Source organism: Plectropomus leopardus, chromosome 3, assembly GCF_008729295.1.
Source record: "Plectropomus leopardus isolate mb chromosome 3, YSFRI_Pleo_2.0, whole genome shotgun sequence".
In the NCBI taxonomy this organism is placed as follows: domain Eukaryota; kingdom Metazoa; phylum Chordata; class Actinopteri; order Perciformes; family Serranidae; genus Plectropomus; species Plectropomus leopardus.
The window spans coordinates 9,359,688-9,387,098 of record NC_056465.1 but is presented as its reverse complement, the minus strand read 5'-3'; the positions used below and the strand labels follow the sequence as shown (position 1 = coordinate 9,387,098).

The following is a 27,411-nucleotide window of genomic DNA, read 5'->3' as shown; positions in this document are numbered from 1 at the left end:
CACAAATAACTGAATGAAGTTAATAAATCAGATTTTTTAAAAACAAGATATCTGATAATTCCACTCGCAATCTCCTGTCCCATGAAAATGCACAGAAAACTCATAAAAGTGGTAAATAATCCAGTATTAAATTAATGAAAAAATAGAAAACAGTTTTTTAAACTGGGCCTTAACAGCAATGCTTATTGATTGTGATTATTTTTTGTTGATAATAGAAAAAGGAGAAATAATAGTCTATACCTGGGGATGTTGGGCATTTTGGTGGAAAATTCGTCCCCCTTTTTAGGAAACATGGCAACAAACTTTGGCTTGCTGGGGCCATCCGCAGACACTAGAAAATAGAAACCACGACGCACAAGCTGGATTATTTGATCAGTGGAAGTTTAAAAGAAGCAACGTCTAATATGTATATTCATAAAGATGTCAAAAATGAAAAAACAAAAAACAAAAAACAAAAACAAAACAGTGTTACATTAACATTACTTAACATCAGACGGGAGACAGAGAAACTCCACAGACATGACAATTTAACCACATTTAAAAAAATGACTGAGGAAAAATCAAAAATCAAAACTCAAACAATTTCAAGTATCCAAATTTCCAAAATTTATTCATTTCAAACTGCATATTGAAAAAAAATATACTCAGCTGAAATTGTAACTGTTATAAGGATGGTATTAGTTCCGGTATATATATACATGGAGTGGTTGGCTTCTGCGTACAGGCCACAATTTTTAAAATACAACTACGGGAATGAATTTTTTTGAAATAAAAACTTAAAATATCACAGTAAATATACAGAAATTGTACAAATCAATTAGAAAATAAAGAGCACAAGCGTCATACCTCTAACAGATGAAAAGTGGGAGACGGAAATATAAATTAACAACCTATATTTTAAGCTGTATGAGAGGAAAAAAAAGTGTCTTTTCTTTTTGTTTTAAAGAAATTAAAACGTTTAGTAATATTGACCTTAAATGGAAAACAGTATTACCTGCTTCGTTTTTATGTCCCTTTTTCTTTCCAAAGTTTGCAGTAATAAAGGAGCATAACTGATCGCTCCCATATAATTCCAGCTCTGCCATTTTTTTAATATTTTCTGCAGAACTGGCATTGCTTTATATAAAAAAAGAAAAGAAAAAAAATGCAACCTCTTGCAGTTTAACAAACAATTATCTGATTGTAATGTTTCTTTGATAAATACTGTACAAAAGGTGATTGCAATAATAAAACATTTGATTGCGACTCCCACTTTCTAGTCTTCCAAACTTCATCCACCAGTGAAGAGGGGGATCTCCTACCGTTCCTCTAGAGCTTCCTTAGAATAAAATGAAAGAAAAAAAGAGTCGTGTGTCCTTTTTTCCTGGAGACTTCTATACAACTTTTTCCCACCCCGAAATTTTTCTGTACAAAAATAGTCCAACGTTAATAGTCCACAGTTTCTCTTATAAAAGTTCTTTTTTTCTCTCTCACTCTCTCTCTCTGCTGTGTGTCTCTTACATGTGTGTTAACGGCAGCGTGCCGTTGATCGTCGTCCCGGGCACGGTGCTCTGGTAGTGCCCGGACATGTGTAGCCTGGTCTGGGCGCTCTGCTCGCTGACCTCCGCCCCGGGCAGGTACATGCTGATCATGTCCCTCAGATCTCCGCTTTGGCAGCCCGGGGCGGCCCGGTGGGACGACGAGGTGACGACGGGAGGGCTGGAGCTGCTGGACTCGGACTTCACCACGGAGGAGGGCCCCATGGAGCCCAGCGCAGTCATCCCCGGCGTGGTTTGCTGGGAGTAGGACATGGAGTAAGTCGGGGAGCCGTTCATGTAGCTCTGGGAGCTGGTCATGGTGTTGTACTGCAGCGCGCTCATGTCATAGCGGTGCATGGACTGCATCTGGCTCGGGTTGTGCGCGTTCAGACCCGGGTGCTGGTAGCTCAGCTGGTCCTGCATCATGCCGTAGCCACCGTTGGTCCAGCCGTTCATGTGCGCCGCGTAGCTGTCCATCCGCTGGTTCACCCCACCGCCCAGCCCGGTGCCCACCCCAACACCGACCCCAGCTCCCATCCCGTTTCCTCCCGGAGCCAGCAGCCCGCCGGGCAAGGTGTACTTGTCCTTCTTCATGAGGGTCTTGGTTTTCCGCCGGGGCCGGTATTTGTAATCCGGATGCTCCTTCATGTGCAGGGCCCGCAGCCTCTTGGCTTCGTCGATGAAAGGTCTCTTCTCGCTCTCCGACAGAAGTTTCCACTCTGCGCCCAGCCTCTTGCTTATCTCCGAGTTGTGCATTTTGGGATTTTCTTGCGCCATCTTCCTCCTCTGGCCCCTGGACCACACCATGAACGCGTTCATGGGTCTCTTGACCCGCTCCGGACTGTTTTTCTGGTTGGGGCCGGTGCCGGACGTGTTGGTGTTGCCCGAGCCCCCCGTGTTGGTCTGGGGAGCTGGGGGCTTCAGTTCAGTCTCCATCATGTTATACATCAGGAATTAAAGTTGGAGCTCCCGAGCAGAAGAAGAAAAAAAAGCCACAGAGGCAAACTCCACAAGCCAGAGGCAGGACAGTGAGGAGCGCAGAGGCTGCTGCGTAAAGTTACCTGTCGATTTTTCTCTGCAACTTTTTTCTCTGGACAAAAAAACAACAAGCCGCGTCTCCACACACTCTCTCTCTCACTCTCTCTCCCTCTCCCTCGCGCTGAGTGTGTGTCAGAGCGTGTGTGTGAGTGTGTGTGACAAAGAGCCTGCTCCCAATAGTCCCTGCTATGTTGTGTCCACAAAACTTCTCCCGTCGCTTCTCCGCAAAAAGCATCAACAAACTGTACTTTTTCGCCTCTGTCCGCCTGAGCCTTGACAACTCCAGATAGTTTTTGAACAAGTTAATAGACAACCATTCATGTGACGGGGCTGTCAGCGAATAAATGGCTTCGACCTGGCCAATCAGAGGCGGCCTGCTCCCCTGACACACCAATGGGAGGCATTAATTAGCATAAATGGGCGGGGTCTGCGCTGCCCCGAGACACACGCACACACGCACACTCAGGCTGCCCATAGGAGCCAAAATAAAGTGCATATTTACTATTTCCAGGCTAATGGAGATATTTCTCTGGGAAAATATCTATGGTGGCACATTATGACCATTTTTTAATATTATAGAAAGAAAGTTGCAAAAGCTTGCAGGCTGTTTCGAAATTCAAACATTTGAAATTAAGTGTCATTTCAAACTTCACAGAAAAACAGAACTAAAAAGTTTCTTAATATATATACTTTTAAAGTCTAACAATTTATAATAAATAAAGGAATTATTTGTTTTTATTTTCTAGTTTTTAATGTGTAGCCTCAATTCTAACAACAAAAATCATTTAATAATAATAAAAGTTAAATAAATAAATAAATGTAAACCAAAAATGTATATAACAAGTTCAGTTTTATGAGAAAAGTCACATGTAGCCTAATGAAGCATAACTAGAGTAAATGAAACAGAAAAGGTTAAATAAATTCATCAAACGTTGACATTAATGGTGTCAGCATCGCCTTATCTTGAACAGCATTGTTCTGACATGAAGTCCCAGCCCGTGACACTGCTGTTGTTCCAAAGCAAAAAGTCACTAAGGCCCCCACTTACGGGCCCAATAACATAACAACACTTAAATAAACTTTGTTAGTTAACTCAAAGCATTGAATGGCGGTGGTGTGCGTGAATGTGTGTGTGTGTGTGTGTGTGTGTGTGTGAGGAAGAGGGGGGGGGGGGGGGGGGGAGCCACGGCTGGTTTTTAGCGTTGAAAAGAGGAAAGGTAATCCAAGATGTTTCCCCCAGTCCTTTTGTTTAGTGAAGTTGAATGCCAACACACAGAAGGCAGACGGGCTCATCTCAGCACAAATAAGCGGGTTTTTGTTTGGGATGTTGTCGCTACATCTGTCCGGACAAAGACGCAACTCCACTCCACTTCCACTGCCACAGTGCTGCTGTTGTTGTTGGGGGGCTTTGTAGTGGGCAGGGAGGGAGGTGGTGGCGGTGGTGGTGGTGTGGGGGGTACACGGCCTACCGGGGACACGAGGGGAGGAGAAATAAAGGTGAGGAATATTTTAAGATAAAGTGTGTTTTGCACAAAAGGCGCAGCTCATTCATATGAGCCTGAACAAGCGTGTCAGCCAATTAGTGGGAATGAAAAGCAGGCCTCCACCTGCTGCACTTTATTCTGCATCAAACCGATCAGACTGAGATTATTAGGAGATTAAAAACCCAGAATCATCGTATTTAAAGCGGAATCAGCCACTCATATAATGTTTAAAAAAGTTTTTTTTTTTCTGGAATTGGAAGTGTTGGTGCCACTTGTTTTGCTTCTTTTTTCCTGAATCTCCATCTAAAGACAAGGCGTCCTGCTGCGTGACACCAGCGCCGCCTACTGGACACAAAGGGAACTACAAGCAGCTCAATCAAAGACAGGTTTTTCCTCACAGAGGAAATAGAAGATGGCTGTTTTTAAAAAGTTCGGTCAAAGGTATAAAATGCAAAACAAACAAACAAGAAGAGCCCAGTGAAAATGGAAAAGTATGGATTTATGTTTCAGCAAAGTTGAAATATATATATCTAGATATATAGATAGAGTGATAGATAGTGTGAAACATGGAATCGTAGCTCTAATAATCAAAATGCTTTGGAAATATCTTGAATGCAACCTGATGTAAACACACCACAATATTAATATTGTAAATCTCATAACTTCCTCTCAAGACAGTTCAAGACATGCTAAGTGTAAACGAAGGCAAATATTTGCAACTGAAGCCTGCGGAAGTTGTTTTATTCTCAAACATTTGCGATTTTAATACTGTACGCACATTCCCTGCATGTTCTGGTTGTATTTTTTTAGAAAAGAGACTACTGAGAAATAAATATGTATGATCATTTTCACCTTGCTAAAACCACAGTGTTTAAGGTGTCCTAAGACTTTTGCACAGCACTGTATGCATCAGCCCACATAGCCTAAAATAACTGAGCACCAGAGCCATTCAGTCACAACACAGCCTGTCTGCATCTGCACAGTCCCAATAATTAAAGATAGATCAAGTACACACACCTGAAATAATTTAATTTAAATGCGTGTCTCTAGATTAAATCATAATTGAAAGTGAATAGATCAAGCCTTATTATTTTGTTTTAGTCATTTGATAATAAATGGAGGAGCGGAGCCCCCGTGCTCTCATTATGCCGGCCCCGGCAACCTTACATAAGATTCATCTTGTGCTTAATAGGCTGCGAGAGGCGACACATGCAGCTCGCTCCATTATAATGCAAGGTTGAAATGGGCCGCTCGGCTGCTATCTGCATCTGAGTGTGTTCCCCGCTACCTCTAATCTGCTTATGATAATAAAGGAACAGCGGGGCCCTAGCAGCTCTCTGAAAGCAGGCCCCATCCAGCCGGGAATGGCCCTGCATCCACAATCATCCTGAATTAAAGCCGTTGTTTGACAAAAACCAGGAGAAACTAGCGGGGCGGCTCCCTCGGACCACTTGTAAGCCCCCTGCGACACCAGGTTGGGATGGATACAGCAAATATAGGGAGCGGCACGCTGTGATACCAAAATAGTGTTTTTGTGGGTGAGCAAATTTTAGGTGATAGGATTATTGCAAAAAAAAAAAAAAAAAAAAAAAAAAAGGCGTCAAAAAGAGTAACAGAAAAATGATTGCAACAACAGCCGCGTAGGAAAGACGTCGAATTTGAACTCTTATGAAAGTGAAATTTTCAAAAATAAAATGTCTGAGCTGATCGCCATCGTATTGGTACGTGCAATTTATCTACATGCAATGCAAAAATACGCATGCAAAAATACACACAAGACTTAATTATCATGAAGAGTAAAATGATAATTGTATATGTCATTGAGAGAGACAGATTTCAGATGAAATTGAAATAAACTTGTCTTTTCTTGCCACTAGGGGCCGTACCAGGGGCTGGAGACACAACCGAGAAAATACTTTATGAAAATATTAATACGTTCTGCTTGGAAATACTTTTTTTTCCTTTTTTCCAAAATCAATAGAGGAATAAAATGTTCTAAATTGTTTAAAGACAGAAATGAGATCAAGGTTCAAGGTTATTTATAATGTTACTTTTTTTCCTTCTCTAAATAGACAAATATTACATTTTACACATATTTGGTCATATGTTTACGTTATTCTGTGCAACAATAATCTTAATCAAATTAGATGCGATCATAAAACATAAACGTTTATCAGGCTGTAAAATTAACAGGATGTCAAAACACAAATTAAGCCTTAAGAAATTAAAAAAATAAAGAAAGAATAGTGAAATATGAAGTAAGTATAAAAATCGAAACATGATAATCGGTAGAGTGAAATCATATTAAATCCTCTAATAGACTGATAAAAGCGCGCATGCATATAACAGAGCGTTCCGTTTGATTTTTAGTATGTTGTTTAACGTTATTTTAAATAAATAGAAGGCGAAAAATACACAAGTTAAATGAAACAAATGTAAAAACGGATGATATTTTGTGCGCACAGATGATCTCTGTGTTGAAACCCCAAACCGACCAACAACAACTCAGGCAGTCAGTCAAGCTCATGATGCCATGCGGTGTCATTCCACAACACTGCATGTTTTACATACACACTCACACTCACACTCACACACACACACACACACACACACACACACACACACACACACACACACACACACACCGACTCAAACACACACTAACATCCCCTACACAGCGACACACACACCTGACACTCACACACAACACACACGGTTTCTCCTCTCACCGCACTCCAACTTACTTCCAGTTTGGGAGTTGTCTTCCTCTCGTCTTGATTGGCAGAAATTAAACAAGATGCCATTTCGCTCAACCTCCTCCATATCTTCCCCCCCACGGCGAGGAAGCATCAACTTGTCCGGCGACAGAGCTCCCGAAGCCGCGCTGAAACGTCCAACCGGCGCCCTGAGCAGCGCGTCCCCCTCCAACCCTCCAGCCCCGGTAGTCCGCGCGGTTTCTATCCGGCAGCCGGCTCGCTCTGTCCGGCGTGCAGCCCCCGTGGAGCCCCGCTGACTGTCTGGAGCTCCGCTGTCTTCTTTCCGCTCGCCCTGCAACAAGAAAAGCCGTTTATGGCGACACACAATGTGAAAAGGGGGCCGATTTAAAAAGGAGAAGAATGCAAGCAAGAACAACAAAAGTCAGTTATAGCAAAGTCTATGCCTCTCCTCTCCTATCTTCCACCCCCTAGCTTAGCCCACATAATGAGCAGGAAAAAGCTTTATATTTTGTTCACTGGGTATTCACAGATAATTTGAAGCCATTGTTTCTGCCACAGATGGTTCTTTTTAATACAATAACGGTGCTCTTTGTGAATAGCGAGCCCACAATAAAAATCTAAAGCGTCCTCCTGAATAACCATTTTGTTCTCTCTTGTATAGGCCGAACAAAAGCGCCAGTGAGGTAATGGCCTGCCTTATTGAAAGCCTCAGAATGGGGATTTGATAAAGATTTTTTTTTTCGTTCCTTTTTCCTTTTTGCACAAAGTACACGGCAATGTCAAAGAGAAACTGACACGGCATGAAAAGGGAAAAAAGAGGCTCGGAAAAGTGCATGCTGTTGCAGGTTGCAAAAATCATTTTTGCATCAATCATCATTATTTTTATTATGATTTATACTATTATTATTATTATCATTTGTTATTGACATTTCTTAACTTTGTGCAAAAGTCAGAGGTGAGGGGTTGTTTTGGGGGCTGCAGCAGAGCAGGTCAGGTGCAGGCGTGTTATGGATTTTACAATGGAGCTTAAATCCAGAATACATTAGCCTCCAAAAGGTCTGCTGTGGATTTGGCACAGTCTCATAATTTTGCATAGGGTTGAGTCAAGTTGTGCTTGATAGAATTAAGTATTCAGGGCGCATACCCTTGGTGTCTTGCACAAACCTCCTGTTTCTAATTCTACCCTTTTCACTACAATGGCCCAGAAAATATTGCATGCCCTTAAAGCGTTGATAAGGCACTGTGAAATGTCATAAATGCATGGATGTTAATAGGGGAGGGAAATCAGGTAATGTAACCTGCTCAGGTTGAGATACACGCCTGCAGGTGTGTGCAGCAGTCAACATGTATTAGCTGCTCCGGGGTGGATCCTGCAGCCATGTGCACCTTGCCCATGGTTGATGTAATTTGTAATTAACTCATGGCTAATCAATAAAGCGTTTAACAGAGAGCACAATGGACACACAGGGGATGATCCCAAGCCAAACATATTGGATGTCACTGATCGTTACAAGGTGAGGACACCCTGTCTATCACAGAGGTGGAGGGTGAGGGTGGAGGAGTTGAGGGGGGTGGTGCAGCAGGAGAAGATAGGGGCACTAGATGAGGGGAGAGAGAGATGAATGGAGGGAAGGAGAGAAGGGCAGAAAGGAGAGAGGGGATAAAGGGGGGGATAATGGAGGACAGGAGAGGTGAGGAGAAGAGAGCAAAAGAATCCCATTTCAACTCGCCTGGCAGAGTTCACAGAGCTACAAACCAGCAATAAACACACACAGAATCCCTCTGCAACCATTATCCCTCAAACTAATACCAATCACATGTATCTACACTTACACGCACGGAGGATTTAGAACAAGGCCTCAAATTTTATAACAGCTGGCATCACACGGGTAGCCCAAATATAAAATCAGCCAAATATATTTGGCAGGATAAAAAATAATAATCATTTGTTGCACGTGCAAAATGTGACAAAAAGTTTAATTTTTCAGTCATCGGCAGCTCTTTGCTACTATTTTTCTATATTATGAACCAGTTAATTTCCTAAAGAGCATGCACTGTAAAATCAGACAAGTTGATCTTATACAAAATAATCTAGGAAAGTAATTACTTTTATCTTCTTCTTCTAAGTGTTAGCGACACCAAGTTAGTTAGACATCACTTGATCATGACAAAGAGGATTTTGCCAATGATGAATTTTGGAGATCTGTGGGTGAACATTTTAAAGAAAAATATGACTATAAATATGACTGACTAGTTTGGAACTGACAGAATGCAGATATGTAGCTCACCAAACTTAGTTTATTGAAGTTGCTAAAATTTAGAAAAAATAATTTAATTAAGCTGCAACAACTTCACAAAATTAAGTAAATATAACTAAATCCAAAATAAACTTAATAATTAAATAAAAACTAAACACAATTTAAGATAAGTAGTTGTATTTACTTACATTTTTCAATGCAATCGATTTCCTAGATTTTTTATTTTTTGTGAAATCAACCTGTCAGATTTTACAGTGCACAGGTATCAACACTAACACACACACGGCCTAATAAAGCTGCCTGCATCACACGAAAATCACAAACACAAAATCAGTGGTTGATATTTGGCACAAAATCAGTTCATAAGAGAAATTCCTGTGCACCGACAAAACAAGGCTCTTAAGATCCAAAATAATGATCATTTGTGCAAAATGTGACAAAAAACTTCAATTTTTAGTCATAGCATCATCGGCAACTCTTTGTCATAATGTAAAAAATAAACTATGTGTTCTAGTTTAAAAAGCTTTTTGGATTAAAATTCTAGGTTGAATGAATTTGAGAATACAAGTTAATTCAGTAACTATTCAACTCATCCTCTCCAATTCAGTCAACTTAAAAATATGAGGCAGCCTGAACAGACATTTTCAAGTTAAAACAAATAGCTTACTTTAACAATGCATTTTTCCTGTAATATAGAACATGAATTTAAGAGCACATCTGTTTGAACTAAATCAGATTTTCTCAATGTCGTTGCAAAAACAATTTAACTGAAAAAGTTATTTCAGTTATGCAGCTCTTGACACCATCACCAATGACAGATGGTTTTTTAAAACAGCTCTAAAAAAAACAAACAAATAATCTGTATCTTTCATAAAGAAATGCCTACTTTGCCGAAATATTTATCATTTCATGACATCTCTTTTATGGTTGGAATCACCTCGCAGCATTTTTCGGGCTAAAATCCACTTGCACACACACTAAGTGATGCACTTAGCTTTTGTAGAATTTAGCATTTTTCACAGACAGTGACATCCGCGGACACTCTGCATACACAACATTCTTAATGCGACCCTTCATTGAGCTCATAAGGGAAATGCATCCATATCAAACAATAGAAAAACAGGTTGTTGACAGGTGATGTTTGGTAGTGCATTGCCCAAACACCACAGCAGAGAGCAGATAGTAGTCAGTTAGACAGGTTGAGTGAAAGAGAAGAAAAGATGCAGTTTTAGTGCCAGAGGAAGATTTAAGGACTCGGGGACAAACAGCAGCAGAGAAAGAGAAAGAGAGAGAGAGAGAGAGGATGTCAGAGAGAGAGAGAAAGAGAGAGGGGATCAGTGCTCTCAGTGTGAAAAGGCTTAGCAGTAACGAAATATGACTATGCCTCGTTATCTGATCAATCTGTGCCATATAGTCTAAATCACAGTCATACCACTCATATTAGAGAGCTGGAGCACTTTTAATTAGAAAGCCATCCGCAGAGGCTCAGTGTGAAAGCACGAGTCCAGCGGCACCACGAGAGCCTTTAGAAACACCAGCGTGATCACTGAATGCTAATGCATTTTACATTGAATCTGTCTATTGACATGTGCACACACACATACATACACACACACACACACACACACACACACACACACACTCGTGTTAGTATTTCCATATGCATGAGAGAGGACACATTTGCTGCATCTGTTTTGTGGGTTTTCTCGCACCTCGGCCTGATGGGAGATCCACAGCAGGCTCCCTTTGTGTATCTGCATAGTATTGTGATCGTGTGTGTGTGTGTGTGTGTGTGTGTGTGTGTGTGTGTGTGTGTGATACAGACACATTGACACAGTAATCAGTGAAAAGGGGGTCGCCCTATTGAGGAAGATGTGGCCAGCCAACTGTCAATCATGTCACACGCACAAACATTATCACACACATGCACACGCACGCACACACACCCATTTATTATTACAGCTATACTTGCCCTTGAGTAGAGCATTATTACATAGTAACACTGCTGAGTGGCTGTTTTCCCAGGTCATGCTGGGTCACTGGTAAGATTCAAAACATCACACTAAGTATGTGCAATACTGATCCCTTATGAAGTCTGCTTTTCATTTTCCCTCACCATCACACATGCTTCTTGCACTGAAATGTATAATCTTGAAGGTCGATCAGTATTTATTTTGCTGAGGGATGTTCCGAGTTGATTTGCAAACAAGATATCAGCAGATATTAAATATAAACCCTTCAAAACCTGAGCAAATCCACTTAATTTCTTTAAAAAACATAGGAGGAAGGCAATAGCAATAACACAGGAGCATAAAATAATCAACACTTAGCAAATTTGCAAATTACCTGAAAATGAGCAAAAAGAAAAGTAAAAAAAACAATAAATAAAATTACCACAAAATAATGTGCTAAAAATATTCTGTAACATTTTGAATACATAAAACAAAAACAAAAACAAAAATGTAGTTTCTGGACATTTTTCCCTATTTGACACTGTTCTAACACTTTTCTCTCTTTTTTACTCTAATTTTTAGTTTATTTCCTTGTCACCGTTTTCCAACATCTTGCAATCTACTCATTGGCTTTACCCATGGTTTTGAAGAGAATTAAACTTTTATTTAGCATGTGGGTCTATGGAGATCGACTCACTTCTGGAGCCAGCCTCAAGTGGCCATTAGAGGAACTGCAGTTTTTGGCATTTTGTGTTGGCTTCATTTTCAGCCCTGGAGCTTGCAGCTTGGTTAAAAGAAGTTTGATTGTACGTAACTTAACTTAACGTCACCAATGTGATGCAAGTTTATCCATCCACCCCGACCTCCTCCTTACTCAGACTTCATTGCTTATTACACTGTTACCTGACTTCTTCTTCTGTTTCAGTTATAATTGCAGTGTATTATCATAGTTTTAAGTACAAAGCTGCCATATTTTGCATGCATTCATCATTATATATTGGTCTTGGTAAAAAAACAATCCTACTCCACAGATGAAATAATTTAAACTAAGACCTACTGGACCTACAGTGCAAACAACAAAATTAGAGTCTGGCCGTATTGAAAAAGTAACTGCCCCTGTGACTGTCCTACTCTAGCAGATGATGTAATGCCCAGCTCTGATGTTGCTGCAAATTTTGATGCGTGGACGGACAACTTTTCAAGAAAGACTCGAAAAATGCTAGAGTGAACATAAATTTCCATATAGTAAACAACATTTTCAACTTTATCTGCTGTAGTATGGACATGGTCAGACTCTGAGGAGTGCAGGACAGACACTGTAAAGTTGAGGATTAGAGCTTTAAAGATAGTAAAAATGCTGACCACCAGAGAAGGGAGGTGGTTGGTCAGTCCTGCAGCTGTTTGATCAGGAACCAAAGACACGCAGACACAGCTGTCAGATATTTACAGAACCACACACCTCACTGGCATCTCATTAATGAAGAATGCAGCATCAACAGTTTAAACAGAGCACATACAGAAAGCCACCATCACACGACTTTGTGTTCAACAAGCCGAGACTTCTGGGTTGAGTGTTTGTTTAAACAGATTAAGAAGTTGAGGCAAAACAGAAACAGATATGACTTGTCAAATTTCCGACGGCTCTGTTCTTGTTTTAGAAGCAAAATTCCAAAGCTTTTCCAAAACTTTCAGGGTATATTTAGTTTTCCAAAACTTGTCCAGGCATGGAAATTGCTTTTTGCAAAGACATTTTCCAGGGTTTTTATGAACATACGGACCCTAATTCATGTCTCGTCTAGGAAATGTTTTAGTAACTTTGGTGCAACTTAGCGCATATTCTACCAGGTGAGCTGGAAATCAACCACTTTTGCCCCTTTTGGGATGATATTCTCAAATAGTAGATGAATCTTTAATCATCAAATTATTGAATGATGTATTTGATTAACTGAACCATTATCATCTTTTTTTCTCAGCCAGTTTCTGTACAGCTGCAGCTGAATATTAGCATGCCACCTGATAGCAAAAGCACAAAAGATGATCGCAATAATCCTACCATATACTAATTTAAAATTGTTATTCTTTAGTGTGATGATGTTTATTTTGTTTTTTTTTCAGTGAAATGTAACAGAGCACCACAAGCCTGATTAATCAATCATCTCCAGGAGGGCAGGCGACATGCAGTAACCAGTTACATATAATAGGCACATTTCATCAAGAAAATACAAGTTAAAGTTCCACCATGAAATCAAACAGCACTCTGGAGATATGTGTGCAGCGTTTTCTACTTACAGAGATCAGATATACCGTAGGACTAAATCCAAAACACCAATTAAAGAACCAGTTAAATATCACAAATCCAAACATTTGGAGGACAGAAATTAAGATTTAAGATTAAATATGAAATTAGGCAGGATGAATAAATGAGTACAGTAACAAGATCATCTAGATGATGATGAAAATGACATTTTAGTAGATTTTGTATTGATGGATAGTATTTATAATGCTTAAATATGTTATTCTTGATTACAGGCTGACTTGCAACATTTAAGGATCATTTTATGGCAACCAAACCATCATCATTGATTGATGGTTAGCCCACTAAAGGCAGATTATTTGATTGACAATGTGATTGGCATTATAATCCAACAAATTATAACGATGATCATCGCTGATTTGTTAAAAATACTGGATGGAAACACAGAAAGCCTGATCATCAGATCAGCTAAATATTCCTCTGACATCATATTAAAATGATGATTTGTATAATAGCCAACTCAGTCCTTCTGACTGACAGCCAATAATGATCCAAACCAACAATAACCTATTACTTGAAAGATTGAGGGGCAACAGAAAATGTGATTGATGGCTAATATGCCATTTGGTGCCATTTCAGAGCAGAATTAGGCCAAAAACATCTAATCGAAATCAGATCGTCATAAGATCAGCCAGATGAAGAAGCCTACTTTAAAAATAAATTATTCACGGAACTGATTGATGGTGATTAATGATCAAGTCAGATTAGCAGACAGGCTGAAAGGCAAACTCTCATCATTTGAGTGACTTTTAAAAACGTGCCGCACAGTCACAAGCGGCTGCATCTGGCAAAATGAAAAGAGCAGAAAATGAAAATCTGGTTTACAGCCATCTGTCACATGAGAAGAAGAACCAAATGATCTGACAGAGTGACAGTCGCTCGACAGCACGTGCAGACGCATCGACCAAAGCAGAAGCACAATGCACAACATACAGTGACAGAGTTTGTACAGGTAAGGATAAAATGTTGAAAGAATCAATGCAGATAACTTTATTTTGTTTTATTTTAAGATGAGATTTGTGCCTTGACCCCAGTGCAATGGAGCTGAATGGAATACAGTGTGGAGCTCACAATTGTGCAAAATGACACTTGAAAAAGCAATGATAGTTTTGCACAAACTTGGAAAGTTGATCAGTTAAAAAATGTAGACTGTAACTAAAGTTCAACAGAGCTTTTTTTTTTTTAAAAAAAGGATATTTGAACCTGATGACTTTTTAAATTTTGTTGCATTTTCAAAGTTAAGTCTGTTCTCTGAATAAATTGTGAAATTTGTATTTCCAACTTTCACATGGAGGATGTCTAAAAAGGCATGGAAATCACTGTTCTGGTTGAAAACTCTTATTACTGAACTTTACTTTATAGCCCCTATAATCACTGCTGGCACTGTGTTTCAAGGGATTTTTCAAGATAAATGTTATTGACTATTTATTAAATGTTTTTTCTGTGATCGAAAAAGTTGATGTCCCACACATTGTCAGCAAGTTCATTAGAATAGCAACACTTCACAGACAGTGTTGCAGGATGGTAAATGTTAAACTATCATCCCAGCGGCTTAAAATGATCAGATTTTTTGGAAAATATTGTATGTGAGTTATAACTAAGAGGACAAATACACATAATGTGTAATTTCAGAAAACACCATCTGCTGCAGCTGCCTGTGCTGGCTGCAACGCATGCTGCTTTCATGGAACGTGCTATAAAGTTGCACTCTAAAAATTTGCAATCATAAAAATTACTCAATAAACATTTCTTAATTACTATTGTACGTGCCTGAATCAAAATCAGATTCAGAAAAATATCTATTGCCAAGTTTTCACTTACAAGGAATTTGCAAGGTGTGCCTTAATGGAACATATATCTTATCAAATAAGATACCTTATCAGATAAGTAATATTGCAGAAAAAAACAAGCATGTTAGAAGCGATTTAGATAGTGTAAATGTTAGATGTTGACATCTTGACATCTAGGCCACTGTCCAGTGTGTTGTGTCTTTCCACTATAGGAGTAAATTCGCCACAGCATTGGAACGTAGCATGATGTTCCCCGTACTAATACTAAATGTCACAAAGTTAAGAAATGAACATGCATTATGGGACTTTTGGCATTGGTGATTGTACATCAAACAGAGGGCAAAAATATCATACAAATACAATAATTTTTGTAAACCTGTTACTGGTGGCCACAGACCTCTGATAGGTATAAAAATCAAAAAAAGGGAATACAACAGCTTTATACTAGAGCCACAAGCTGCAATAACAAATCTCAAGGGGAGGCATACACTTGAGAGACAAATAACACATTGATAAATGATCAAAAACAAAATGATACAAACAATATATATACATTATCATCTACATTTTTTTGTCTTCCTATGCACTGGCGCATTAGGCAACACTCGAAAACAAGAAATTCCATCAACTTCCACTGTACTGGCGACAGAAGTCTGATGTCAAAACCTGGACAAACAAAACTAAACTATGTGCATGGCTGCGAGCCAAAAGTAAGTGAGAAAATATTCTTTTTTTGTAATGTTAAACACACCGTTGGCTCAAATTCAGCCTCTATTTCTGTGCCCCTCTCTCACACTCTCTTTGATTCTGGCTCTTCTGCCCACTCACTGTAACATACACAGACCTCAACACACACACTGCAGCCACATTACACATGTATACATACAAGATATTTCACACTCCATCATACACTCATCTCTCTCCTCTCTCATCTCTCTCCCGGCCACCGCTGGTTTTGTTTACAGGCCAATTTGAATGAGAATGAATCTCTCTCGGATTTTTCTAGAAAGCGCTCTAATCCACGCAGGCTGCTGCGAGGCCCCGGCCCTTTGTTTGGGATTACTGCAGCTTAGCGCTAGCTAACAATGAGGAGATGAGCAGCTCACCTCATCGCCGCTAATGAAGTGTGGAGAGTCATTTAGCCGCTAGCTAGCTGCTACCGAGCCGAGATGATACCTTCACACACGCCTGCACACACACAGATACGCACACATATGTTTGTATTACTGTACATGTGAGGACACTGACTGATGACTTTCATTTCTGAACTTCTTATCCCTCACAGTTACACACTGAGCCACTTGAACTCAAGTGTTTCCCTTAAATTTCCCCTTAAGCTGCTTCAAAGTTTGAAAAAATATAATGCAGACTGCGCAATGTCATCCCAGTGACATAGTCTATTTGGTGTTTGGTTAAATGCTTAATTGAAGCTATTATGGTTGTGTTGAGTGAAAAATTCAAATCCAAGATGTCATTGTTTATCACAGCAGCATTCCTTCAGATGGAAAATGTGTGAATAATTTTGATCGCATTTCTCTGCCATCTGAGTCTTTGGAAAATTTGGGATCTTCACTACAATGTAAAGCAACTCTAATCACTTTTTATGGATATCTTGAGTACTTGTGTGTGATATGGGTTGCATGTCACAAACCCACCTGACTATGCAGCTCCCCTCAGCCTTCCAGAGCATCACTGCATCTTTCAGCTCAGCATCTTTAATGATTTGATTTGTTTTTCTGGCACAGCAGGCAGATCTTTTTCTTAAAAAAGCTCTAAAAACTGGCTGTTTGCTTGCTCAAGTTGGCAACAGGCTAATCACCACAGACCCTTTTGAAGCTAAGAGCCAACTATTATCTTTAGCAGTTGGTGGAGACCAAAAACAGAATTAAAATAACTGTGACTATTGGACTTACATTTGTCAGGTGAACACATACACAACTGAAAACTAATGCCATGGTGAATGGTTTGAATCAGTGACACTCAACTTGTGGCCCACGAGCCAAATTAAGCCCCCGAGAGGGTGCCAGGTGTCCTCCTAACCATTTTTTTATTCATGATAAAAACAAAGTGATTCACAGTGGGAGTTTGTATTTTTTGTATACATATGGTGCCAGAGTGCATAAAACAGCATCAAAATTGAGCTTTTCTTCTTCTTTTTTTAAAGTGCAGGTGGAGGATTCCCGTCACACCCCTTGCAGAGGTCCAAGCTAAGCTCTGACATCCCAAAATACTAAAAATGTCCTGAAATTTTAGGTATGTCCCAAATTCCTAGAAATGCTTCAAAATCTTAGAAACACCCTAAAATTCTACAAGCATCCTATGATTGTTTAAGTATCCTAAAATCTGAGAAATGTCCTCAAAAATCCTAGAAATGTCCTGAAATCTGAGAAACATCTGAAAATCAGAAACTTCCTTAAATCCTTGAAATCTCCCAAAATCTTAAAGTCCTTGCTATGTTCTTGCAAAAGTGGCCCTAGAGCAAAGCAAAACTTAAGTGTGGGTTTTTGTGACCTCTTTAGGCACATGCATTGATCTTTACTTCAAAAAAGTGCCAGCTTTGACTAAGGCTGTTTTTTACAACATAGTCAAAAAATGTAACTTTTTTTTTACCTTGCAATCATCAAAGAATTCTGTCTCATACCATAACAAACAAACTGTGATGTGTCTTTGGTAATAGTTTGGGTACTTGTCAGTCAGTCAGTAGTCATAACAGAAACATGCCCACATTAATGTACTGTAGTGTTATTTTCAGTATGAATGCCCAAATTTGATTATTAGAAACCGGACTGTGAAACAGCACTCTTGCAAAAAGTTTTTAAAAAGTGTATGCTAGAGACAGTGATGTTTCTCTGGGTAAAAATACACACACTGATGTTCATGTCGACTGGTTAAAATGCGTGTGTGTGTGGGGGGGTATAAGCCACGGTCACCAGGGTGAAGAGGCACCGAGGCAACAGGAGAAGCAGGAAGATTTAAGCTTGGCAGAGACACACACAGATAGCAGTGGTCCACACTGAGAGTATGTTGGCCTGTCTTCTGACAAAGTGACTGAGCCTGGCATCTGATTAGCACGGACTGAGAGGAGGAGAGGATTTTGATGTTTATCCAGGTCTAGGGATGATCATGGCAGGTTCAGGCCTCTGTGGTGGACTTGGATGCTCAGCAAGGGAATGGCAGTGCTTTGGTAATGAACCAGGACATTCCCCTGGCTTTTACACGCACACACGCATGCACGCATGCACGCATGCACGCGCGCGCGCGCACACACACACACACACACACACACACACACACACACACACACACACACACACACACACACACACACACCCACACACACACACACACACACACCTAACCTTTCTGCTGTCACCTTCACATCATATTGTTGAGCAGCCATAGAAATTAGACACAATAAAAATAATTGAAAAAAAAAAACAACAGCAATTTGCATATTCTGTGACAAGTAAAAGAAAACTGAAATAAAAACTGAACCTTGAGATCTATCCTACCCCTCTGATACGCACTAAACACACCACCTCAGCTGTTTGTTTACTGTCACAGTATGGTGTCATATTTACTGCAGGACACCCCCTTGAGAAACTTACACTCCTTACATACACGTAAATATTTGAGGACTCTGTTTAACTTTTTCATTGTCTATTTAGCGGCTATTCGATTAAAAAAGTTAAACAGGGGGAAGAAATTCCTTCAAAAATATGTTGAGAAACTGAATATCTTTAGGACCAGAAAACTAAAGGTAGAATTTTGACGACACATTGGGAGATTTTCAGCTGTTTCTTGCAACAAAGCAATTATTTTTCCATTGACATGGAAGGAATTATTGTTTTTTTAACAACACGTCAGGACAATTGTAACCATGTTTGCTGCAACAAAACCACATGTTGGGAAATGTGCAGCCAGGGGTGTTGCAACAAAATTGGGTATTTTTTTGAGAACACACTGGGACATTTTCAGCCATGTTTATTGCAACAAAACTGGGTATTTTTTAATGACATGTCGGGACATTTGCAGAAATTTGCGAAAGTTGAGAAAGTTGAGAAATTTGCTCCTACGATTGTTGCAACAAAGCTGGAATTTCTTTAAGGACACATCAGGAGATATCCAGCTGAGTTTGTTAGGACATTTTTGCCTATGTTTGTTGCAGATGGCTGCTAAACAGCAGACAGCAACAGACCACTGTTCGAGACCAACAAACAAGGAAAGGCATTTTTTAAATGACACATTGGGACATTTTATTGCAACATTTTAGCCATATTTGTTGTGACAAAACCAGGTATTTTTTCTAGGCACATTTCCAGCTCTGTTTGTGATATCCAAAGCACGTATTTTAAGCCAAGACACAATGTTTTCTTCATTCTAACAAAGTGTTTTTTGTGCTTAAACCTCACTACACATTAACCGCAGTGTTATTACAAAATATGATTTAAACTTAAAAAAAGGTGTTAACATATCCTCTACATATGAAACATTTCACATTTGAATTGTACAAATGTAGTTTATCTTTGTTTTGCAAAAAAACTACCATGCCAACATTTACTCTGCTTGTATATTTTCTTTCTTGATATTTATCCTCTTTTACTTCTGGCCCTAATTTTGTTCTGAAGCAAGACGAGTGGTCATGTTCAGGTATTCGGCCGTTATCTTAAAATATTTACCTTCACTCAGGCCTTTACATAAGTGTGTTGGATACCTGAGTTCAGACTGCACATGCAATATCTGAAGTTAAGATATCCTTGGTCCAACAAAGCCCATTAGTCTGTTTCTTATAACAATGAAGGGAATGATGTTATGGTAAAAAACGTGAGGTGTATTGGCTAAGTTACTGATTGAGTGGGAATGTTTGCTTTTTTTGCAACACCGTGCTGTGCACGCACGCACACACACACACACAGAGTTATTTCAACCTATATTGTCTCCAGCCGGCCCTCAGAATGTCTAACAGTCAGAATCACAGAGTCAACAAGCTGTAAAGTGAAAAAGTCATAAAAGTTCAGTGTTTATCTTCAGGCTGAGAAACCTAGCACCTCACTGATAATGTGTGTGTGTGTTTCAGGAAGGCCTCAAAGTCTGTGGTCTGAATAAGTCGTGACTCCCCTAACACACATACACACACACACACACACACACACACACACACACACACACGCACACACACACTCGTCTCCATCCTATTTAAACAGCGCTTGTTGAATTTCACAACCAGCCTATAAAGAACGCAGAAATGCATTGAGGTCCACGGGAAAATAAATCAAAGCTGTTTGCGTAACTCGGTGTGTATTTGTGTGTGTGTTTGTGCGTGCAAGGTGTGTGCGTGTGTGTGCAAAAGGTAAAGAAAGTGTTGCATTACAGAGACCCAAAAAGAATATTCACTCAAAGGCAAAATGGCAAGGCTGTTAGCAAGCCTTTTTTTTGCAGAGACACCAATAACATAGTATTATCAGTAAGAAGAAGGAGGCTGTAAACATGTTTACATCCACCTGCTTGTGTTTGCATTTAAAATGTGTGCCTTCAGGAGAAATTTTTTCCAAATATCACACAAAAAAAAATTGTATTGGTTGCCGGAGATGGGAGGTTATAAAGAGAAGATGCAATTAAAGGTGATTTAAAAAGATTTATTTTTCAGTAAGTAATGACATTGGAGAACATGCTTTCACTTCTGCTACTGTAAACACAGAATGAATGTGTTGCTACCACCCTCCATTAAAGGCCTCCACTAGTGAGAAAACACTAAAATGAAAGGTAAAAAGGTGGCTGAAAAACATGGAGGACACATTTTAATTTATCAAATTTGAAAAACAACATCTTTGGTACAAAACAGCAATTAATTTTCTGTTATTTATTCCAGTTACAAGGCCTTTTGTCACAGCACACATTTTGACACAGTAGGAAAAACACAGATGAATAATATAAAATGAATGATGGCTGAATTCTATCGAGCTGCTTGAGATTCGATTCGGGGTCCTGTTATTGTGCATGCTCACGCTCACTGTCACTGTCATAACTTACATGTACTGGGACACACTGGGACCATAATGGAGCCATTGTTAATGTCATAAGTAACATCTCTGCCTTTTGACACGTTGCAATGTCTGCTGGAAAAGATATATTGCAGGGGTGTCTAAACTTTTTTTGAATGGGGGGCAGACTGTACAATCTGAAAATAGGAGGTGGGCAGCTGCTTCTCGTATTATATGGGTTATTAAAAAAAAAAGAAAAAAAAGTAGCGGTCCTAACTGTCCAAAACAGGCTTTTCTAGGGCCCTGCTCCCAATAGGACCCTGGGGGAGGAGGGCCACCTAGGGATTTTTTTTGCACGATACCTAAGCTAATAATTCTGAGCATTTCTTCTACCGCTGACATGGTTCACGGCACGTGTAACAGATGGCAACATCTGTCTGCGCAGGTTAAACAAGTGTGTGTATGTGTATGAGCATGTGCATATCATCAGTGCCGGATACATATTGCCAAAGTATGTTCCTCCTTGTGAACTGCTGCCGTGTTTGCTTGTATTATTTCACGAGTGCATTCCTCTGATTATCATCATGTGAAAGTGTGTGTGTGTGTGTCTCGCTTTTTGTGTGTGTGTGTGTGTTTGCCCCCTACCAAAGAGCTCCAAGATGTCATGTTTTATCCTCCTACGATTAACATCTGCTGCATTTAGTGCTGCCATGTTGCTCTGTGATACACACACTGTCTAATAGATTTAAAATCACATGCTGCCATGATTTATCATATAACACACACACACACACACACACACACACACACACACACACACACACATTATTCTGTCAGTCCGTGCACCAACCAGTTGCTGGATTATTCATCACTGAAACCTGTCCTATACATACAGTCCTAAAATATGGAAAATTAAAGGCCGGTTGATATTTTGCATTCTTTAAATTCACAGTGAAAAAAACTACTTTGGCAAATCTTAAAAATATGACTCAGTATTGATGCCACTTATAAAGAATGACTGCCAACATTATGTTTTTCCATTATAATGTATCTGTTTACATGAGTTTTATGTGGGAGTTGTGTTTGTACGCCTACATTTCTGTGTCACCACTACATTCATTCAGACTCTGATCACATCCACTTAACCCTTTTAACACCTGAATCAACATCAGTTTTCTTATGCTGCATTCAGATGCCTTTTACTAGTATTTAAACCTCAGAAACCTAAGAAAATTGGTGTGCATTTTTTGCAAACAGGAAAAAAGATAATGAACAACTTGGCAAGTAAAGTCCCTCAAACTACAAATAAATAAGCAGAGATTATTAGATATTGTAAAAATAAAAAAAATGGGGAAAATGTCCAGAAAACTATATTTATTATTCTTTTAATTACATATGTAAATTATGTAACAGATAAAAGAAAAATAAAAAACAATTCTTGTTTTGCTTTTTTTGCTTTATTATCATATTATTACTTTAAAAAAACCTTTTGCTCTGCTCTGCTTATTTTCAGTTATTTTTTTGTAACTTTTTACTAATTTTGCACTTGTTTTGGAGGCCACTTTCTGTTAAGTTCCTTGTCATACTCTCTGAGTGATATCAAAAGAAATCAAGCCAATTCAATCAGGTCTCATAGGGTTAACAACAGCTCCACAAACAGTGAAATGGCTTTTTTAGATGACTTTTCTTCACTGTAACAATTGAAAGGTTTCAGACTTCAGGCACAGCTGGACTCTTTTGAGCTTCAATACTTTTTCAAAAGTACCTAAAAATCACTCTGCTCCCTCGTCCTCCTCACACAGACGACCGTAAAAATCCAATCTTCATAACAGCTTCACACCTATTAGCTCTGATGTGGAAAAGTAGATGACTCCACTGATGTTCACATCATCAGCCCCAATACCAAATATTTCTGGGCTCTCGAACCCAAACAAAGCCAGCATCTGCTGCCGGACCACTTCTTTAATGGAAAGCTCTCTCTCACTCTCACTCTGTCAGTGTCCTTCGCTCGCCCATCCAGACACTAATGTAAATGAAAAGCAGTGGGACGGGGTGTGTTGTTAATGTGTGGACAGGGACAAAAAGCCAGGGTCTGGGGGTATTGTATTGGCCCTGTGACACACATCCCAATCTCAACACATACACTCACACTCACCACCTCCTCCCTCCTCCACTATTGACGGTCAAAATCAATAAAAATGATCTTGGAGTCCATCCACCATTTGGCTGCATCATCTTGGAAGTGCCTTCTTTAGGATATAGCGGCCATACTGTACAATGGGCCAGCCGAGCACGTGTAATTTGCCATTGATTCCCCCCCCGCTCTCTTCCTGACTCCTTAGCCCCTAGTCACTGCACACAACACACAAAAAAGAAACTAACTTCATCATACACCCCGTTAATGCACATGCACAATAACCCTCTTTTCTCCTGCCCTCTGGTAATTTCACTCTTTCTTTATCTTTTTTGCTTTCTCTCTCTTTCCTCCTTTATCTCCTCCGTGCTCCGGCCCTATTCCTGAAATCTCTTCACAGGTCACTGTTCTTTCACTGCGGTAATGGACGACTTGTGCAAATGTTGTTTGTGCCCCCCCCCCCCCCCACCACATCTCTCTACCTCTTTTCTTTTTCTGAGGTGAATATCCCACATATTGATGTCGTCGTCAAGCTCCCATTTCTAAACACTTTTTAGATTTTCTAAGCAATATCTTGTTTATTTTAGGTGTGTACGAGCTTTTATTAAGCTTCAACATGAATTTTTATGAATCTTTTAATCCCTAATTCATCACTTGGTTGAAATGACAAATGACCTCATTGTTTCCAAGATGGTTTCTGTTGAATAAATGTGAACATTTGAAGCTAATATTGCATGATTGATGACATACACTCATTTTGCAATGTGTTATTCAAATGACCGGAATATGTCGCTCAAATTTGAGATCCTAAGAAATTCAAGATTTTTTAGCATCTTAGGGAAATTTCTTCCAAACAACAAATCGATTAATAGAGTAATCACTGCTGCTCTAAGTACTCTGGACACTGACAAAAGACTGAAGTACTTTAAGTCTAAAGTGACAAAAGCACTAAAACTACAAAATGACTCAGAAAGGAATTTTGTGAAGCAGAACAACTGAAATCTCAGGTTAAGTGACAAGCTCAGGATTGAAAACTGTTGACATTTTAATCACAGTGATGCAACACTGAATTCTCAATTCATATACATATATATATATATATATATATAATCAGATCAGGTTTACAGGTTTGTAATGGGAGTCATGTGAGCTGTTGAATCCCTTTAGCAACAATTTTTGATCTGTTGCCTTTTATGCAAGTTTCTGCTCACTACATGTTGCAGTGCTTTTTTAATTCACATTCTGGGTTAAAGAAAAGTAACATAAGTTATATCTGTAGGTTATTAAGCATGTTCATATTGAGGTTGTTTTGAGTTTGTTTGACCCACTGCTCCTTATCGGAATGTCAATAAAACACAATTGCGAGATGACTGCGTTTCCACTGAGTGATGTTATGAGACTTCTCCTCATGCATTAACTTTCCAAGAAGCATGGGGATGGATGTTCAAAACATTAGCAGGTTTATTTCTATTGTAGCCACCACGAAAGCCATCATTTTTTCTAATCTGAGATGATACTGGTGTTTTATATAGTGATAATGGAAAGGCGAGTCCCTTATATGTGGGAGTGGCCACATATGAGGGATTTCTGGGAGGTGATAGTCCATGATTGCATAGAGGACTTGTGGAATCAAAACTTTCAGATGATCTGCTCAACCTTTTGAAGAGTTATGTGATGCACTAACTAATCTTGTATGACCTGCTGCATCATGCCAGAAGGAGCCACTTCCTACCGACAAGTGCATAGCCATAGCATCATGTAACCTAGACAAGCCAAAGTAGTGTTTTCCATCACAGTTTTGCAAAATATGGCTTTTTCCAATTGCCTGACATACCACCTCAGCCGAGCCTAAAAACATTTATGCGATAAAGGGAGGGTTTTTTTTTAAGTTGACATATTTTATAGGCATATTTATATTCGCAACTTACATTTGAGCAATTTGAGGGTTAATGGAAACCCGCCCACCACTCTAAACTTGCTCATGATGCATCTGCTTACTGGACTGACATTCCTTTACTTGGTTGGTTGGCTGATGCATCAGTGAGTAACATTTCAAAGAGCCAAAACCTAAATCTGATTGTAAAGCCTGGTGTATACCACACAAAAGATGTAAAACATCATATAATCAAATTAGTTCTGAATCCGAAGAGCTTGTTGCGCATTGAAACACATGCAACATTTAGGCACACACATACACACACACACAGACACACACACACACACACACACACACACACACACAAATATTCACAGAGACACACAGACAACTGTCAGTCAGTCTTTGAGAGCAGTGTGTTGTTTGTTAAGTCTGACACTTTGCCTCAGCCGCTCTAAGCCTATTACTGTATTCTTTCTCTGCTGTTCACAACACACACACAAACATACACACACACACACGCACAAACACGGTGGTGCTATCACTAACACCGTATTCAATAAGCCTATAGCATATCCTCCAGCCATATCGCACATCATTCTCCACACAAACGCACCCTCCCTCACACACACACATACACACACGATATCTGAATCTTTTTTTTTCCTGAGTGGTGTTGTCACCGATGTTTGTTGAGAGTATCATTTACAGCCAAGGTGTTTGAAGAAAGACACCTCTCTCGTGGCATGGTGTGTGTGTGTGTGTGTGTGTGTGTATGTGTGTCTCTTTGGAGTGGGGCTTTGCTGCTCCTGACACCGTTATCAGCTCTAGTCGAATGTATTTCTTATCGAGGTGGAGGTGTGGAGGGAGGTTGGGAGGAAGGGGGGGACCGACGACCGACAATACAAGCTTATCAAACGTCCTCAGCCACGATTCGGCCTGTCACTCAAGACCTACGTGCACGCTCACACAAGCACACACACACACACATACAAAAACACGCAGACAGCAGGCCCTTTTTTGATTGATAGATGGCTTTCCCAACAAATAGAAAGCTGGGATCAACATCCTTGTGGCCTCTTTTTACCTTATGCGGTGGCATAACGTGTATGTTTGATTGTGTGTGAGTGTGTGTGTGTCTGTGTGAGAGAAAGAGAGAGAACATTCCAGAGTAACAAAGGTGGGATTAGGGATGCATTAGTTGGCCGTGGAGCGAGAGGCCTGTCAATAACAGCAGCCAGAATAAACCCTGAAACCTCGATAAGAAGACAAAGGACAGGCCAGATAGCAGCAAGCAGAGAGGGGGGGTGGGGTGGATGGATGGATGAAGAGAGGGGATCAATATCAGGACAGACAGGAGGAGAGAAAGTTTTCTTAAAGACAAGTGAACGGGTGAGGTCGGGTGAGGATGAAGGGGATGAGGGAAAGGGGGATAATGAAGGAGAAGATGCTGTGAGTCGGGATGGAGGTAAGAAGCAGGGTTTGACTGAGATGGCTTGATAAGTTTTAGGATTAGGAGGCTTCATGAAGGATTGGCTGTATTTCTAATGAATGCAGATTCCGGAAATATTGCAGCAAGTATTGTTAGACTTGCCTCCTTTGATGCTGTGGATCATACCATCTTGCAGGACAGACTAAAGGACTTGGTCGACATTGATGGAAAAGCCCTCAGATGGTTTGAATCACATCTTACAGGGAGATTTTTTAGAGTGACTAATGGGTTTGTCTCATCATTGGAGTGCTGTGTGGCATTCCACAAGGCTCAGTCCTTGGTCCCATCTTGTTCACTTTGTATATTTCTCCTCCCTCTCTCTCACAGTCAGATCATCTGAGTCTGTGCCACATTTTAAACAACTGAAAAAAACACACTTATATAGATTTGCATTTTTTTGTTTGTTATTCCTGTTGGCTTTATTTGTATTTTATTGTATTTTCTTTTCACATTGCTTTTACTATTGCAAACCTGTTTTCATTTCAAAAAATGTATTTTTACTTGCTATTTTATGTTGTGCACCCCTATGCACTTTTATTGATTGTAAAGCACTTTGGAACTGCTGTTTTGAAAAGTGCTATCTTTTTTCACTTCACTCTCAGTGACACAAACAACAAAAAAAGGAAACAACAGAAAGATGCTTTCACATTGTTCTTTGTTTGTTAAATAATTATTTCTAGGAGTGTCAAATGATTACATTTTTTAAATCACCATTAATCACTGAATTTCAACAGTTAATCACGGTCTATCACATTTTTAAAGACGTGTTCAATTCCATTATTTTGCATTTCAAAACAGTTTTGACAACCTTGTTGACAGGGAAAAGCAATTCTTATAAGATTATCTTAATTAGGAATC

The 27,411-nt window shown here is 39.7% G+C and overlaps 1 protein-coding gene and 1 long non-coding RNA gene across 2 annotated transcripts in view; both read right to left on the bottom strand.

The window, feature by feature from the left end:
* Positions 1-252: 252 nt before the first annotated feature.
* Positions 253-27,411, bottom strand: part of LOC121941134 — a 46,923-nt gene continuing 19,764 nt past the window's right edge. The window contains exons 2-3 of the long non-coding RNA XR_006105726.1: positions 6,784-7,087; positions 253-331 (exon numbers count right to left, since the gene is read on the bottom strand). This is a non-coding gene — a long non-coding RNA (uncharacterized LOC121941134). The remainder of the gene's footprint in view (positions 332-6,783; positions 7,088-27,411) is intronic.
* On the bottom strand, positions 676-2,850 carry sox2 (SRY-box transcription factor 2). Its single transcript, XM_042483856.1, has one exon. It carries the CDS (start codon positions 2,463-2,465, stop codon positions 1,497-1,499), a length of 969 nt encoding a protein of 322 aa, XP_042339790.1. The 5' UTR covers positions 2,466-2,850; the 3' UTR covers positions 676-1,496.

Coding starts and splice junctions, on each gene's coding strand:
- sox2 (XM_042483856.1), bottom strand. CDS start 2,465: ATGTATAACATGATGGAGACTGAACTGAAGCCCCCAGCTCCCCAGACC.